Source organism: Caretta caretta, chromosome 9 (genome assembly GCF_965140235.1).
Source record: "Caretta caretta isolate rCarCar2 chromosome 9, rCarCar1.hap1, whole genome shotgun sequence".
NCBI lineage: Eukaryota > Metazoa > Chordata > Testudines > Cheloniidae > Caretta > Caretta caretta.
In genome coordinates this window covers 64997880-65012658 of record NC_134214.1, presented here as the reverse complement: position 1 = coordinate 65012658, position 14779 = coordinate 64997880, and the positions used below count along the sequence as shown (strand labels likewise).

Below are 14779 nucleotides of genomic sequence, written 5' to 3'. Positions count from 1 at the left end.
CGGGGATGGAACAGGAGCCACCCCGGGTATTGGTTAGCAGAGATCTCTGCCTCGCTCCGTGCTTGGAGCCATGAAGGTGTTTCACAGCGTGATCTGCTCCTCTCTCTCTCCTCTTTCCTCAGAGTAATGGGAAGCCTGTGATCGAGGTCGTCCAGTTCCTGGAATGGGCCAACCTGGAGCCACAGTCCATGGTGTGGCTGGCTGTCCTGCACAGAGTGACCATTGCTGAGCAGGTGAAGCACCAAACCAAGTGCTCTGTCTGCAAACAGTGTCCCATCAAAGGCTTCAGGTACGAAGAGCAACTGTGTGTGCAGTCCCTGCAGCCAGTTTAGGAGCAAGGGGAACTGTGCGGGAACCAGTGATAGTGGGGTTACACTGGGATGAATCTCACCCGAGTGCTAGACAAACCCACTCCTGGCAGAGACCTCATCTCCCAGCCTCAGGGGAGAGTGGGTGAGGGTGGGGACCCTGCGTGGAATGGGACCTCAGCCCAGTCTCCTGGAGGCGGTCTGCTGGACCCTGGCTCAGGGTGACCCAGCTGTCAAGTTCGTGACCTCTGTGAAATGACTTGATAGACGTTTATCCCCTGGACGGAGACCATCACAAAGCACCAGCTGCAGGTACTTATGGGACCCTTAGCTGGCTACCTCAGCAGGGAGACTGAGCTGCTTTCCCATGCCAGTAGGGCAGAGGCCTGTCAGCAGATCCAAGGGAAGCTTGCGCTGCCCAGGCCATGCCTGATGTGCAGATAGCAGCCGCCAACCCAGGGCCACAGTTACACCAAACATGTTAAAATAAAAAGGGTGTGCTGGGGCCATGGGGCTGGGGTGGGTGGGGTCCCCACCCTCACCCTCTCTCCCCTGAGGCTGGGAGATGAGGTCTCTGCCAGGAGCGGGTTTGTCTAGCACTTGGGCAGGCTGTGGCCATTCTGGAGGCATTACTGGTGGGCCCCCACCAGCAGGGGCAGGTCAACAGCTGGACCCTGTGCTGAAAAGGCCATTTGCCCTAAACTTGCAGTAGGTTTTAGATGTGACCTCTGACCTCCATGTCAATAATTTGGGCATTCATATCAGCAGTGCCTCAGACAGGTCCTGCCACAAATATCAAATGGAGAGACCCTTTGTCCCTGCAGGAAGAGAGAGAGGGAGCTGGCTGGCTTCTGGGGACAGTGAATGGGTCAGCGCCTCTGAGCCGTGCTTTAGGTTCAGTGATGTACAAGAAAAACCAGAGCTGCCGTGATCTGTGAGGAGCACACGGTGTGAGCCAGACATGCTACCGCAGAGCGGTCCCCTGCTGAGAGCCCCTGGGGGCGGGAGGCTTGGAGACAAAGCATCAAAGATTGATGCTGTCTCCCTAACTGCACTTCATCTTCCCAGGTACCGCAGCCTGAAGCAGTTCAACGTGGATATCTGTCAGACCTGCTTCCTGACCGGACGAGCCAGCAAAGGGAACAAGCTCCACTATCCCATCATGGAGTACTATACCCCGGTACGAAGCTGGGGTGCCCGCTGTCGTGCTGGGAGAGCTGAGCACTCGCTGTCTCACGTGGCTAGGGAGCCAAGGGCAGCCAGCCTAGGGTATTGCAGGAAACTCTTCATTCAGTGCTGTACCCTCCTCCTGCTGCGGGTAGCCTTGTGCAGTGCCAGAAATGGCTTAGCCGATGTTTTGTTCAGCTCTGCCTGTGCGTGACAGAAGCTGCCTACACAAGTGCATTTTGCTGATTACAAAGCTGTCACGGTAAACACAGGCTCTGCCCCTCCAGCCCGTTCATGCAAAGTGCAGAGACAGTCCCCGATACTGTGCATGTTGGCATGGCCTTGCACTGTGATATGACCAGCCACACTCCTGATTCCATGTGCAGCTGTTTGCTCGTGCTCTTCCCTGCTCGTTGCACAATTCTTGCATGCATCTTTGGCCTGTGCTCTGGAAACTCTCCCCCTCTGCCCTGTTTGAGGCTGGGCTTGAGGGATTTCTTTCCTCTGGATGTCCCCACCCCTTACTCACTAAAGCCTTGGTGTGTCTGTTTCTCTGCAGACCACCTCTAGTGAGAACATGAGGGACTTTGCTACGACTCTAAAAAACAAGTTCCGGACCAAGCAGTACTTCAGCAAGCATCCACAGAGAGGCTACCTGCCCGTCCAGTCTGTGCTGGAAGCTGACTTCAGTGAGACGTGAGTGCTACTGTGGCACCAACCAGCCCTGTCTGATACTCCTCCCCCGCCCTCCCAGATACACACAGATGGGGACCTGCCAGTTGCAGGGGAGGGGGGCAGAAATTCAAATTGAAATGATCCCACTGCAGGGATCAGAGGGTGAAGATGGTTCAGGTTTCACTCTAGAGGCTGGATTGGTGTCTAGGCCTTGGAAGAAGATCTGGGATTCCCATCACTCTCCCTTGATGGAGGGTTTGGTGGAGATGCTGCTTCCAGCTTCCTGTTTAACCTCACGGGAGTGATGCTTCTCCAAACTGTCCCTGGCACTTCTAGACCCAAATGAGACCAGGGTAGCTTCTCGTAGTCAGAGGTCAGAGTAAGGAACCACAGAGCCTCACTGACCTGTGTGTGTCTCTTCCAGACCAGCCTCCTCCCCGATGTTACCGCATGCCGATACCCACTCCCGGATCGAACACTTCGCCAGCAGGTACCACACGCCGGTGCAGGCTGCCCAATGAGGTCTCCTGTCCGCCTTGTGTGCAGCCTTCACTCTGCAATTTGCAGGGTGAAGTAACCCCAACAATCCAAGTGCCCCCACCTCCTCCACACAGGCCTCTGCTGGGGCTTTCCAGGCGACACTAACTAAAATCACTTCACAGATCGTGGCTAAAATTGGCTCAGGTTAGTTCCAAAACATGGAGCCCTGGTCCTGGGAGGGGAAGAAGGGTAGTGACGCAGCTGCAGGGCCCCCCTTTGGAGTGGGATGCCCAGATGGGCTAATCTGGGCTGGGATGCGACCATTCTGTTTCTACGGAACCTTTATTTTCATTCATGAAATTTTGTATTTAAAGAAGAGGCCTACTGAGCTACCATGCTTCCCCTAAGAGACAAGCCAGACCGCTGTCCAAGCCAGTTACACCCTCACCAACCCCCTTGGGGTTTTTGTTTCCAGCCACCTGCCTCAGGTCATCCCATGGGACTTCATGGGCCCCACTGCTGTAGCTTTCCAATCCATAAAGCATAGTTCCACCCAACACCCCTGTGAGACAGGGCAGTGCTATTGTCCCCATTACCCAGGTGTGGAACTGAGCACAGAGATGAGGGCCCTGATCCACACAGGTATTTAGGCTTCAATTGCACTTAAATCAATGATTTAGAAACATAAACACCTGTGTGGATCTGGGCCTAAGTGCCTAGGGCAAGGCCACACCGGGGCTCTGTGATGAAGCTGGGAATTGACCCTGGGTCTCCCAGACCAGTGCCCTAATACTACCCCACCCTCCAGGTAGGATTGAAGTCCATATGCTACATGGAACAGCTGCTCAGTTGTGATGAGCCCTGGGTGGCCTCCACATGGAGGGCTCATCTCTCTCAGGACAATCTACCCATGTTTACAATTTTTTTCTATGAAGGACAAAAATGTTTAGAACAAAAAAAAGTGACAGGGACACTGGGGGCAGAACAGCTGAGAAGACGTCCAGTCTAGTTGTCTGCAGGAGACCCCGGGAACTGTGGTGTATAGAACATACAGACACATCCACTGGTTCTCCTGGGCACGTATGAACACAGTTTTGTTTCCCCAGGCTCGCGGAGATGGAAAGCCAGAACTGTTCCTTGTTTAATGACAGCTTGTCCCCAGACGATAGCCTGTGAGTTGATGCATCTCTCGATATTTTGAATGTATTTCTCTGCAAAGCTTGCATGGGGAGATATACTGAGGCTGGCTGTCTGGGGCATGTGAGAAGCTCCTCCTCTATTATCTGTCCTGCCCTATCTGTGGTGCATAGTCACCCTCTGTACCCAGGAGTTCGATTCTCCTGTTCTAAGCAATACAGAACCAGCCTCTCTTGTACAAAAATCCCTCCGTACAGCTGTTCCTTCCACTCGCGCTCCCATCGCTAGAGTTCCCTCACCGATCTCCTCCTGGTGTTTTGTGACAGGGATGAGGATCAGTACCTGTTGCGTCACTCCAGCCCAATCACAGACGGAGAGCTGGTGTGCAGCCCAAAGGTCGAGGACAGCCTAAACACAGAGGATAAGGGGGAGCTGGAGAGAATCCTGGCCCACTTAGAGGATGAGAACAGGTATGTGTGTGGCCAAAAGCCATGGCTAGCAGGTGAGACTGGGGTTGGTTCAAAGGGGAAAGGAGCCAGAGAAACACTGTCTTAGCCGGCTCACCAAGGGCTGGACGAGCAGGCAGGAGTTCAGAGAGGAGCGATGGAAACAATTGCAGGCGCTGGGGGGAATGACTGATGGAAGGGGATGGATACAGCACAATATGTCTAGCTTGACTGAGATGTGAGAACTGTCTGCAGGTGTTGGGAGGGGACGGGACACATCACAGAGCTGCATTGTTTAGCTCCAGTAAGTATAACTTGGAGTGATGGGGTGAAGTGGAGGAAGGGGACATGTAGGCTCACTAGTAATCAAACTTCTGGAGAGCAAGTGGTATTAAAGTGGCACAGTCTCCCGTGGGAAGTGGCAGGAGCCCTGTTATCTGAGACATCTAAAGCAAGACTGGAAAATATTCTGCAGGGAGCAGCTTTGTTCTGACCTAGGTACTAGCTGAACAAGCCATTGTAGGTCTCTTCTGTCTCCCATTTCTTTGATTTATCACCATTGCTGGGCAGCTATGGCCCAAGCACTGAGGAGCCATCTGCCAGGCGCAGAGCTACGTTCAGAGGGAGGCTTATTTCCTAGAGCTGAGCTGTTTGTTTCCCGCAAGTTTAGTTCATTGCTGACGTGTTTAGGAAACTGTTGGGAACTGGTACAGAACGAGGGGCAGGTATCAACTTGGTGCCAGGCAGAGAATTCAGGGGATGCTGAATCCTGAGCTCTCAGACAAACGTGGTGGTAAGGAATCAGCCCAGTGGGGCTTTCTCGGTGGCGGGTTGTCCATCCTGTGCCCACAGTTGCTGCTGGGAGCCAGTTCAGGGATTCCAGTCTTCTCCCCAGAGCTGGTGGAGTCACTGCTTGGATCCTGACTGTCCCTTCTGCAGGATCCTCCAAAGAGAGCTGAGACGTCTGAAATGGCAGCACGATGAGGCAGTGGAGTCCCCCACTGTGGCAGAAGGGTCTCCGGAATCAGCCCAAGAGCCACACAATGATGAGCTCCTGGCTGAAGCAAGGATCCTTCGGCAACACAAGAGCCGCCTGGAGACCCGAATGCAGATCCTGGAGGACCATAACAAGCAGCTGGAATCCCAGCTGCATCGCCTCAGAGAGTTGCTACTGCAGGTACCTCACAGGGATCAGATGGAGAGCATGGTGCAGAGTCCAGTATCTGAGAGGGCTTTGGTATGATGGGTTGGGAGAGGAGCTGCAATACTGCGGGCAGGGAGGCTGATGTGGGCGGCAGGTTCTGGTAATGGATGTGCAGAAGGTTGCAGGCCAACAACAAGGAAGGAGGAACGTGGAACCAGGGAGCATCAGAAAACCTTTTTATGATGTCTCCTTTCTCTTTCCAGCCACCGACTGATTTGGACGTCAATGGCTCTGCGGCCTCTTCCTTGGCTTCCTCGCCCCATCCGTCGGAGGGAAGCCAGCCCAGGGAGAAGGAGCACAACACCCCTGAAACTGAAGCTGCAGGTGAGGCTCTGGAGTTGGATGTTAGATCTCTTGTGCCCCTTGCCAGCCCCGGTCACCTGCCTGGGGCCTCATCCCCATTCCCTGTGACATGCCAAGATATGGGTGGGTCATTGTGCTACAAGAAAGGCCCATTCATCTGCTGATCAGAGTGGAGAGCTGGAGTGTCCAGTGCACTCAGTCGCTCTGCTGTCACCAGCCCGTCACCTTTCTGGTCTGCCCTGCTATGAAACACAGATCTTCACTTTCTAGGTTCTCCAGCCCTCTGCTTTATGAGCAGCCGTGCACTGCCTAGCCCCATGAACAGGGCATCTGTCTGCAGTGCTGCCAGTCCCTAACCTGTCTCCTGATCACACTGTCCTGCCTTGTGGATCTAGCCTACCTGGTATCCGTAAGGAGTTAAATCTCTGAAAAATGCCTATAATCGCAGCTTTGCTTTTTCTCTACCCCTCCCCAGATGAGGTGGAGACGAGGGCACGGGATGTCAGTCTGTGTTTGGAGGACATCATGGAGAAACTGAGGAGTGCCTTCCCCAACTCCCAAGGTACTGGAGTGAAATCCCCTTCACTGGTTTCTTACTCCTCTCTAAAATGAGTGTCTTACTTGGCTCAAATGAAGACCTAGCCCTCGTTCAGCCAATCCTGCAACAATTGGCTCCCAGCAGTCACACGCTGCCAAAGAGCTGCTTGGACTTGTGGTGGCATAGATTTCAGGGAGGAGGAGAAGGAATTCCCCCTAACTGTGGAAAAGCTCTGCAACTGCTAAGAACTGTAGCCTTTGGCTCAGGAGAGTGCAACTAGACATAGGGGCAGCCTTCTGCCCTGGAGAGAGACATCAGTCACGGGAGCTCTGTGCTCCAGATGGTTTCCACTGCTGCTGAAAAGGAACATACCTGACTCCATCAGGTTCCTGGTATCGCTAAATCTGATCACCTTGAACCAACTCCCCTCTCTCCATCCCAGCCTGGAGCCACTACCCATCACCCTAATGAGGCGGCAAAGACCAGACCCCTTCACATATCTGAAGAAATCACTCATGTCCTCCTAGATACTCAGAAAAAGCCAATTCTCAGCGGGGAACGTTTAGTAGCTGGTGTTACTGTGAATGGCCCACTCTCTTCACACAACACCGGCATGGTCTTTGGATAGGGCTTGGGATTTAGCACCTCTAACACTGGGCTATTGCTTGAGCAATGCCTCTTTAATAGCTACTGGACATGGCTGCTCTTTTAATCTTGTGTTATAGCTCCATAATCCTTCATGTGAACCTCCTTTCCTGCTCCAATACAACAGACCAGGGGTTCCTGTGTGTGTGCTGGGGAGAACTTTCTGGCGAATCTCCGTCCACTCAGTTTATTGATGTGATGGTTCTAACCAAGGTGGCTTCCAAATTCCATCTCATGTGACCTCTTGACTTTTCTTTCAGGTGTGACCTCCCGTATCTAACACCTCCTGCGGGTAAGAGGCTTTGTCTAACCAGCTTCTTGATTGCTTTCCTCCCCCACCTCTCACCCTCTTACTCTTCCTGGGATGGGCTTCCCTCAGACCCTCTTGGGGGCACTCCAGTGAATGGCCTCCATGAAGTCCACCAACGTCAGAAGATCTCAGGGGAACGGCTACTGGCCACGTGGGAATGTGACTGCAGGATCTGTGGAGTACTGGCTGGAGCCATCCTGAATGACCAGCCAGTTCTGACCAAGTGTTCTGGGGTCTGGTTTTAAGGAACTCTATAAAGCATTCAAAAGAAACCCAGGAACTGAAACCCTGAGATGGTACTGAACATGAAACACAGGCAGAGACTTCCCCCTCCCTCGCTGGTCACAAACTGTCGCCCTCCTTATAAGGAAAGGTAAGGTAAGGAAATCGCCTACAGGGGATGGCAGAGCCCTGCCCAGCCTTGACTCACTTCAGCTGTGTGGGCTGCTTCTGCTCCCAGACAGTCTCCTGCTGGGCACCAGGCAGCCTAATGCTCCCGCAGCAACTGGACAGTAAACAGCCTCCGAGTATCTATTTTAATACCTTTTTTGTTAACTGCCAAAGGCTGTGAGTCTGACTAACTGAACTCTGTCAATTGCCTGGTACCCCGGGATCTCCAGGTCCAGGCTGGGGGTGCTTGCCTAGTGGGAACAGTGCAGGGAGGGCGAAAGGGGGAAGGGAGGAGTTAATAAAACAGCTTCAGCCCAGCTAGTAGCCTTATCTGGAGAGGAGCTTTATAACAGAGAGCCTTAGCATTTAATTTACCATATATATATATATATATAAATATATATATATATAAAAATGTACTTAGATACTATCGTGGACTCACTCACGCATTAAATTCTAATACCTTGTTCAGTGATAATTTCCGCCTCACTCATTGGGTCTATTCGAGCATCTGCTTTTGAGAGGACAGTACCTTCTGTGCTATCATTTACTCTTACAACTCCCCATCAGAGGCATGGTTTGTGCTGCCCCTGGCCTAGAAACTCCCCCTAGGTGATCTCAGTGCAGTGGGATTGACTAGTGGCACTAGGATGCGAATCCAGGGTTCATTTCCCTTCTGAGCTGTCTGTCACTATAACACCGGAGTCAGGGCTGGAACAACCTCCCCTCCCATAGTTATAATAAGGGGCCCCAGCTCCTCCCAGGATGGAAAATTAAACTAAATAAAACAGGTGGCCCCGATCTATCAGCTGAATCCCGACACATTGGCAATGGGGGATTATCCCAGCAACAAAGACGTGTGTCTAGTGGGTTCTTCGTATTCATCTCTCCTGAGGCCGTTAGAGACTTTAGCTCTGGTCCCCTGGCTGCTCACCGACTTTGTTATGCCCATTTGGCAATTCCATCCCATGCGGCAGGCTCTCCTCCATTTCATAGAATCATAGAATATCAGGGTTGGAAGGGACCTCAGGAGGTCATCTAGTCCAACCCCCTGCTCAAAGTAGGACCGATCCCCAATTAAATCATCCCAGCCAGGGCTTTGTCAAGCCTGACCTTAAAAACTTCTAAGGAAGGAGATTCCACCACCTCCCTAGGTAACACATTCCAGTGTTTTACCATTTCTACATCTGGTAGGTAAATGTGCTCCTTTTCTTCTAGGGTGTTGCAAGAGAAATGGGCAGGCTCACATCTCTTGGTGACACTTAGCCATTGTGATGTATCAGGACATGATGTTGTGAGGCAGTGGCACCGGCCAGAGCCATATCAGGAAGGAGATGGAGCTGTGCTCTGGTGAGCTCCATCATGCTTCTAAAAATCTCTCCCTCTTCATCTGGAGCTAGGGCCCCTAGACCATTTGCTGCAACCCAGGAAGCTGTTTGGTTTGGGATCCCAGAGGGTACAACTGGGGTCTCTCCTTAAATGAGGGAACTATTTGGCACGGGGTGTGTGTGTGTACAAAACTTGTGTTGCAAGCATGCAGGATTGTGTTGTGTCTTGTAGCACAGCAACGTGTTCTCTGGAACACTTGGATCTGGAAGGCTCCAGAAAGTTGTCTGTCTGGGACAAAGTGTTATGGTTGAGAAGACTGCAGAGCTGGGGGGCTGCAACATGTTCTCCAGTGGGGAAAGGTACCCTGGGAATGGGGTGGAATGTTCTTTCTTGGCGGGGAGGGGCTGTGAGGTGCAAGGCAATAAGGTTGCAGTGTAGTAGAGGCATAATAGGAAGTTTTATGAAGAACAGCGTGGAATGTCATATGCAGACTGTGTGTGTTAGGGTTGCTACATTCTCCAAAGCTGATGACATTAGGCATATTATATGGGGAGCTCATCACAGAACTCCAGAGTCAAAATAACCTGTGTTGTGGGGATCTGACTGCTGCAGCTGTGCATTGGAAAAGTTCTGGTTTGCTTTGCTGTTTGCTCTTGTGTATTGAAGGTGCTGAGAAGACTGTGGTGTTAGGACTGCAGTAGCGTATTGTGGCCTGGTAGGTGGCTGCAGTGGGGTGGGTATAAGGCGCTTTAGAGTGCTGTGTTAGGTTTGAGGGAGTGCTCTGGTGTCTTGGAGGTTCTGTGTGATACTGACTTTGTGGTGGTATATTGTGTAATGTTGTAGATCTTGTTTGGTGCAGCATGTTGTGGATTATGAGGCTTGCTGTAGTACACTGTACATTGTGCATAGGAGTTCCTGTGATCAGTGATGTTGTGTAGTAAAAGGTCCTGTGGATTTTGGTGTCTCTTCATAGCCCAGTGAATTGCTGTCCTGTGAGGTATATTGGAAGCACTGTAGATTGCTAGGATTGCTATAGCATGCTGTTTACTGGAGGCGCTGTGGATTGCGGTATTAAGCTTAGTGTAGCAGGTAGGGCAGTAGGGTTAATGTGTATTGAGTGGCCAAATGTGGGGACTTGTCCTGTGTGAGGGCAGCTGTAGAAGGCTGTGGATTGTGTGTGAGGAGCAACACAATGTTCTCTCAGTGCTGCCGCGATGGAAATTGCTGTGGCCCATTCTCTGCCAGGAATGTCGTCAGTGGAGCCACTCATGAGTGGGGATTGACCAGTCTAGTGGAGGAGCATGTGTCTCTGCAGAGACAGTCTTGCAGGTTCTGCGTTTGGGACCAGTGCAGAAGGCTCAGGCTGGGTGATGCTGCCGGAAGCTGGGGAGAGCTCTCACGGATGGGACCGCCTGAGACACAGACCCTGACAAAGTGAGAGCACCCTCTGTAGTTGCTGTTCCCCAGAGGAATTGCTGCTGGCTTTGCCCTTGGGAATCTCACCAGCCCACATCAGGCTCCATGCTGGTCCCCCTGGCTCCAGTCCATCAGGGAGGAGCGGCTTTGGATTCATCCAGACCAAACTGTTGCACTTCTCCTTCTAGGTAGAGGCTAGGAGAAAAGTAGAGGAAACCGCAATTGCACCCTCTCTAGCCTAGTCAGGCCCTAAGTGAGAGGAGCAAGTCAGACAGGTGGTGTTCACCTCATCTGCTTTACCACCATGCTTCACAGGCACAAACAACTTAGCCCTAGTGCTAGGAGAGCCGGGAAAGGTTTGTTCCTACCATGGCCTCCAAGGCTGCCTGCCACATGGAGACCCAGGCGGAGGGCCCTGTTGCAGTGATGATTGGAACCACCCGTTATCAGCTGTGGGATGGGGCAGGAGATGGCTCCCTCTGCTAGCAAACTGGAGAAGGGCTAGCAGGGATATCGTTTTGCCTGTGGAAGGGTGAGACTGGGAAGTGGCTAAGAATGAGAGAGAGAGGCAAGATTCGGGCAAAGGCACCTCTAAAAGCATGTTCAGGAGTTGTTGCTTTTCCCTGCATGAAATCTCCCTTCTGGGGAGCAGAGGCCAGGGCCTGCTCATCTCCCCAACTGGTTTAGAGCGGTGGCCGGCATGATCAGTGACAGAGTTTAAGGCCAGAAGGGACCACTACCTCCTGTTTATCACAAGCCACCAACACACCAGCCCCCGCATACAAAACCCAGCAACTGGAATTAGGCCAAGTATCACAGGACACTAAACTATGACATGCCACAGGCAGAGGACAGAAGGACTGAGGTGCACCAGTGCCCGAGGCCCCTGCACTGTCAGGGAAATGATTAAACGAGACCCCCCAGATAATCCTGGCAAGTGACCCATGCCCTCATGCTACAGAGGAAGATGGAAACACCCCAAAGGCACTGCCCATCTGAGCGCCTGGGTTAGTGTCTTAGTGTTCCATCTGAACACAAAACGATTGATAGTTATTGACAGTGCAATAAGCCCAGAGAGTGGGACCCCCTGCAGCTGAAGGGTCCCACTGCTTTACTAGACCCTCAACCCTGGGTGCTCCTTGGTGTCCCCTGTGCTCTGCCCTCCTTGAATACAAGTGTTCCTGGACATTCCCCAGTCTCAGACCTATCTACAGCATTCTCCCTCTTCCCCTGCCCAGGCTTGGCTCCCCATCTCATGATGGCTCTGCGGCACTCCAGAGCTTGCTTTGCTATGAGTGCTAATCTAGGCCCTGATTAAAACCACCTGATACACTAATGTAATTAGTGGGGTTTTTAGCTATAAAATGACAGGCCTCCATTTTCTCTTGTACCTCCTCTGAGCTCCTTCCCTTAATCACTGAGGCCTAGATCCTCAAAGGTATTTGGGCACCTAATTCCCATGTGTTAGGTGTCTAAATACCTTTGAGGCTCAGACCTGATTGCTTTGCCCTCTTTCGCTTTGGAAAGGGCAGCTGTAGAGAATCAGATCTCTCCCTGAGCTAGCTCTGCACTGTAAGTAAATATACAGCCAAGGCCAACCGGCCGAACCTCTAGGACATTTTCTTTATAAGCTAAGATTGTATTGTGCATAAGTGAGTTCAGGATTTCTGTTAAAGCTGGGAAGGGAACAAACTAGTTAACTCTGGGTACTGTTTGCTGTGGTGCTGTCCTCACTGGCTTCTCTCTATTTCTGCTTTAGAAAAAGAGAATAAATTTGTATTTATATTGATACTTTGGCTGGTGCTTTGGCCTTGTTATTTCTGTTGTTTCCCCTCCCTCTCTCCCTGGGAAGCTGCCATTCTGGGCTTCCCTGTCTGCATCCCACTACTAAGTGCCAGAGTATGGAAAGCAACTTCCCTTGGAACTGGAATATGTTACTGCACAATCATCCATCCCCTCTTTTCTCTGCTTCCTTTATTGCAAGAACCTGGCACAGGATGCTCAGATGAGTGACCCACTACTCAGATTCTTGTGGGTGGCTATGGTCCTACTCTAGACCAAATTTGCTTGGCTTACAAGTGGTGGTTTTCCTCTCTGCCAGTGCCACAAACGCACCCTGGGATCTGGAAGCAGAGCTCGCTTCTTCTTTGGCTCATGCATCATTGCCAGGACTAATGGCTCAGCAATGGGAACTTCATTAACAATTCTGTATATGAAATGAGGCCAGACCAGAATCCAGCTCCCTCTCCCAGGGCACTGCTGGCTCTGCAGGTGTGAATGTTTGTCATTAGCAGCAAGTAGTTAAGAGTCTGGTTACACAAAGGGGCCACTACATAAAGGAGGTGCCTGTTTTTCCAGGCTCTTCTCTGATTATAGCTCAACTCTGTTCATGCATCCACTGAAGTGAGCTGTAGCTCACAAAAGCTTGTGCTCAAATAAATTTGTTAGTCTCTAAGGTGCCACAGGTCCTCCTTTTCTTTTTGAGGATACAGACTAACATGGCTGCTACTCTGAAATCTGTTGACAAAATCTGCTCAATTTTTAAAAATAGCTAAAACCCAGGGCTCTAGTTGTAAAGTCCCATGTTCCTAGCTTAGACGATTTTTCTTTGCCTGTTGTGTGGAAGAACCTTACAAACAGGGGATCCCAAGTGCACGAGACAGGAAACCCTGGAAAGAGATTTCTCCTCCTCCTGCCAAACCCTCTCTGTCTCCCCACTCCAAAACACACTTTGGGCACTAGTGACTCCAGGATGGTTTTTGTTTTACCTAGCCTTCTACTCTTTCAGCCAGGAAAGTGGCTTTTCAGTTGCCTTTAGCCTAACAGGTCCAGGCATATTGTCCTGAGAATCTCAACGTTCTTTACAAGCACTCCTGATTATGCCTAAACACCCCAAATGAGGGAATTAAGGCATAGATGAGCTGAAGGGCTTGCCCAAGGTCAGAGGCTGACAGAACTCCTGGATTCTAGTCCTAGCGCTAACTCCCACCCTATCCCTCCCTCCCTTTTAATTTATAAGGGGCAGAAGCCAGGTCTCTGCTACTAATGGTGGAACAGCATGAGCTCTCAGTAGTCCTGGTTGTAGTTCTACAGGGGCCTCCCCTGTTCCCTTCCCCAAGCCTCCTCCCATGGTCAGTTCAGTCACAGCATTTGGGAGCCCCCTCCCACCATATGAAAAAGGGGGAGCTGAACTGGGTCCTGACCTGCTGGTGCTGAACTCCAGTGCAGACAGAGCTCTGGGCAGATCAGAGGCCTATAGACACTAATAACTTCCCCATCCTGCTTCCCACTCTGAATCCAGCCTTTGGTCCCATGGATTACACCAGTAAATGGGGATAATTTCCCCCCTTCTTGCCTGCTGCTCCCTATACACCCCTCCCCCACAACTCTGCCCTAAAGGCAAAGTGAAAACAGTGAGTTCCACCCCTTTCAGACAGGTTTCAGGGTGGTAGCCGTGTTAGTCTGTATCAGCAAAAAGAATGAAGAGTCCTTGTGGCACCTTAGAGACTAACATTTATCTGAGCACAAGTTTTGGTGGGCTAAAACCCACTTCATCAGATGCATGCAGTGGAAAATACAGTAGGCGTGCGCGCACACACACATACACACACACACACAAAAAAAATGAAACAATGGGTATTGCCATACCAACTATAACGAGAGTGATCAGTCAAGAATTATAACATTCAAAAACCAGTCGGAGAACACTTCAATCTCCCTGGTCACTCGGTTACAGACCTAAAAGTCGCTATAATATAACAAAAAAAACTTCAAAAACAGACTCCAGTGAGAAACTGCTGAATTGGAATTAATTTGCAAACTGGACACCATTAAATTAGGCTTGAATAAAGACTGGGAGTGGATGGGTCATTACACAAAGTAAAACTATTTCCCCATGCTTATCCCCCCCCCCCCACTGTTACTCAAACCTTCTTCTCAACTATTGGAAATGGGCCATCCTGATTATCACTACAAAAGGTTTTTTTTCTCCTGCTGATAATAGCTCACCTTAACTGATCACTCTTGTTATAGTTGGTATGGCAACCCATATTTTTGTGTGTGTGTGTATGTCTTCCTACTGTATTTTCCACTGCATGAATCTGATGAAGTGGGTTTTAGCCCACAAAAGCTTATGCTCAAATAAATGTGTTAGTCTTTAAGGTGCCACAAGTACTCCTGTTCTTTTTTCCCTTTCAGACAGTGAGCTCTGGGGGGCAGATGGCCTTGCTCCTGGGAGCTCAGATAGGGCTGTCTGTGTTTTAATAAATAACCCCCTCCTGGGGCTGGTTGGGAGGCTGGGACAAAGGGGAGATCCATGCAGGGAAAGTAAAGCTTTTCAGGGGCCAGCAGTGTTCTTGGTCTCCGGGGCAGCCTGGGATCCTGCTGGCTCAGAGACACCAATCATAGCCAGGAAAGAATCCTGCCAGAGCC

General features: G+C 51.0%; 1 protein-coding gene across 6 annotated transcripts in view; it reads left to right on the top strand.

The window, feature by feature from the left end:
• DRP2 (dystrophin related protein 2) overlaps positions 1 to 12139 on the top strand; it is a 52547-nt gene extending 40408 nt beyond the window's left edge. For 3 of the 6 annotated variants that reach the window (XM_048864424.2, XM_048864425.2, XM_075132409.1), the window contains 10 exons: positions 123 to 289; positions 1377 to 1488; positions 2035 to 2171; positions 2575 to 2640; positions 3737 to 3802; positions 4094 to 4237; positions 5153 to 5390; positions 5621 to 5741; positions 6196 to 6282; positions 7164 to 12139. In XM_048864424.2, the coding sequence (XP_048720381.2) occupies positions 123 to 289; positions 1377 to 1488; positions 2035 to 2171; positions 2575 to 2640; positions 3737 to 3802; positions 4094 to 4237; positions 5153 to 5390; positions 5621 to 5741; positions 6196 to 6282; positions 7164 to 7183 (1158 nt within the window). In that variant the 3' untranslated portion in view covers positions 7184 to 12139. The other 3 variants (XM_075132408.1, XM_048864423.2, XM_075132407.1) reach the window with 1 other exon arrangement.
• Positions 12140 to 14779: the final 2640 nt, after the last annotated feature.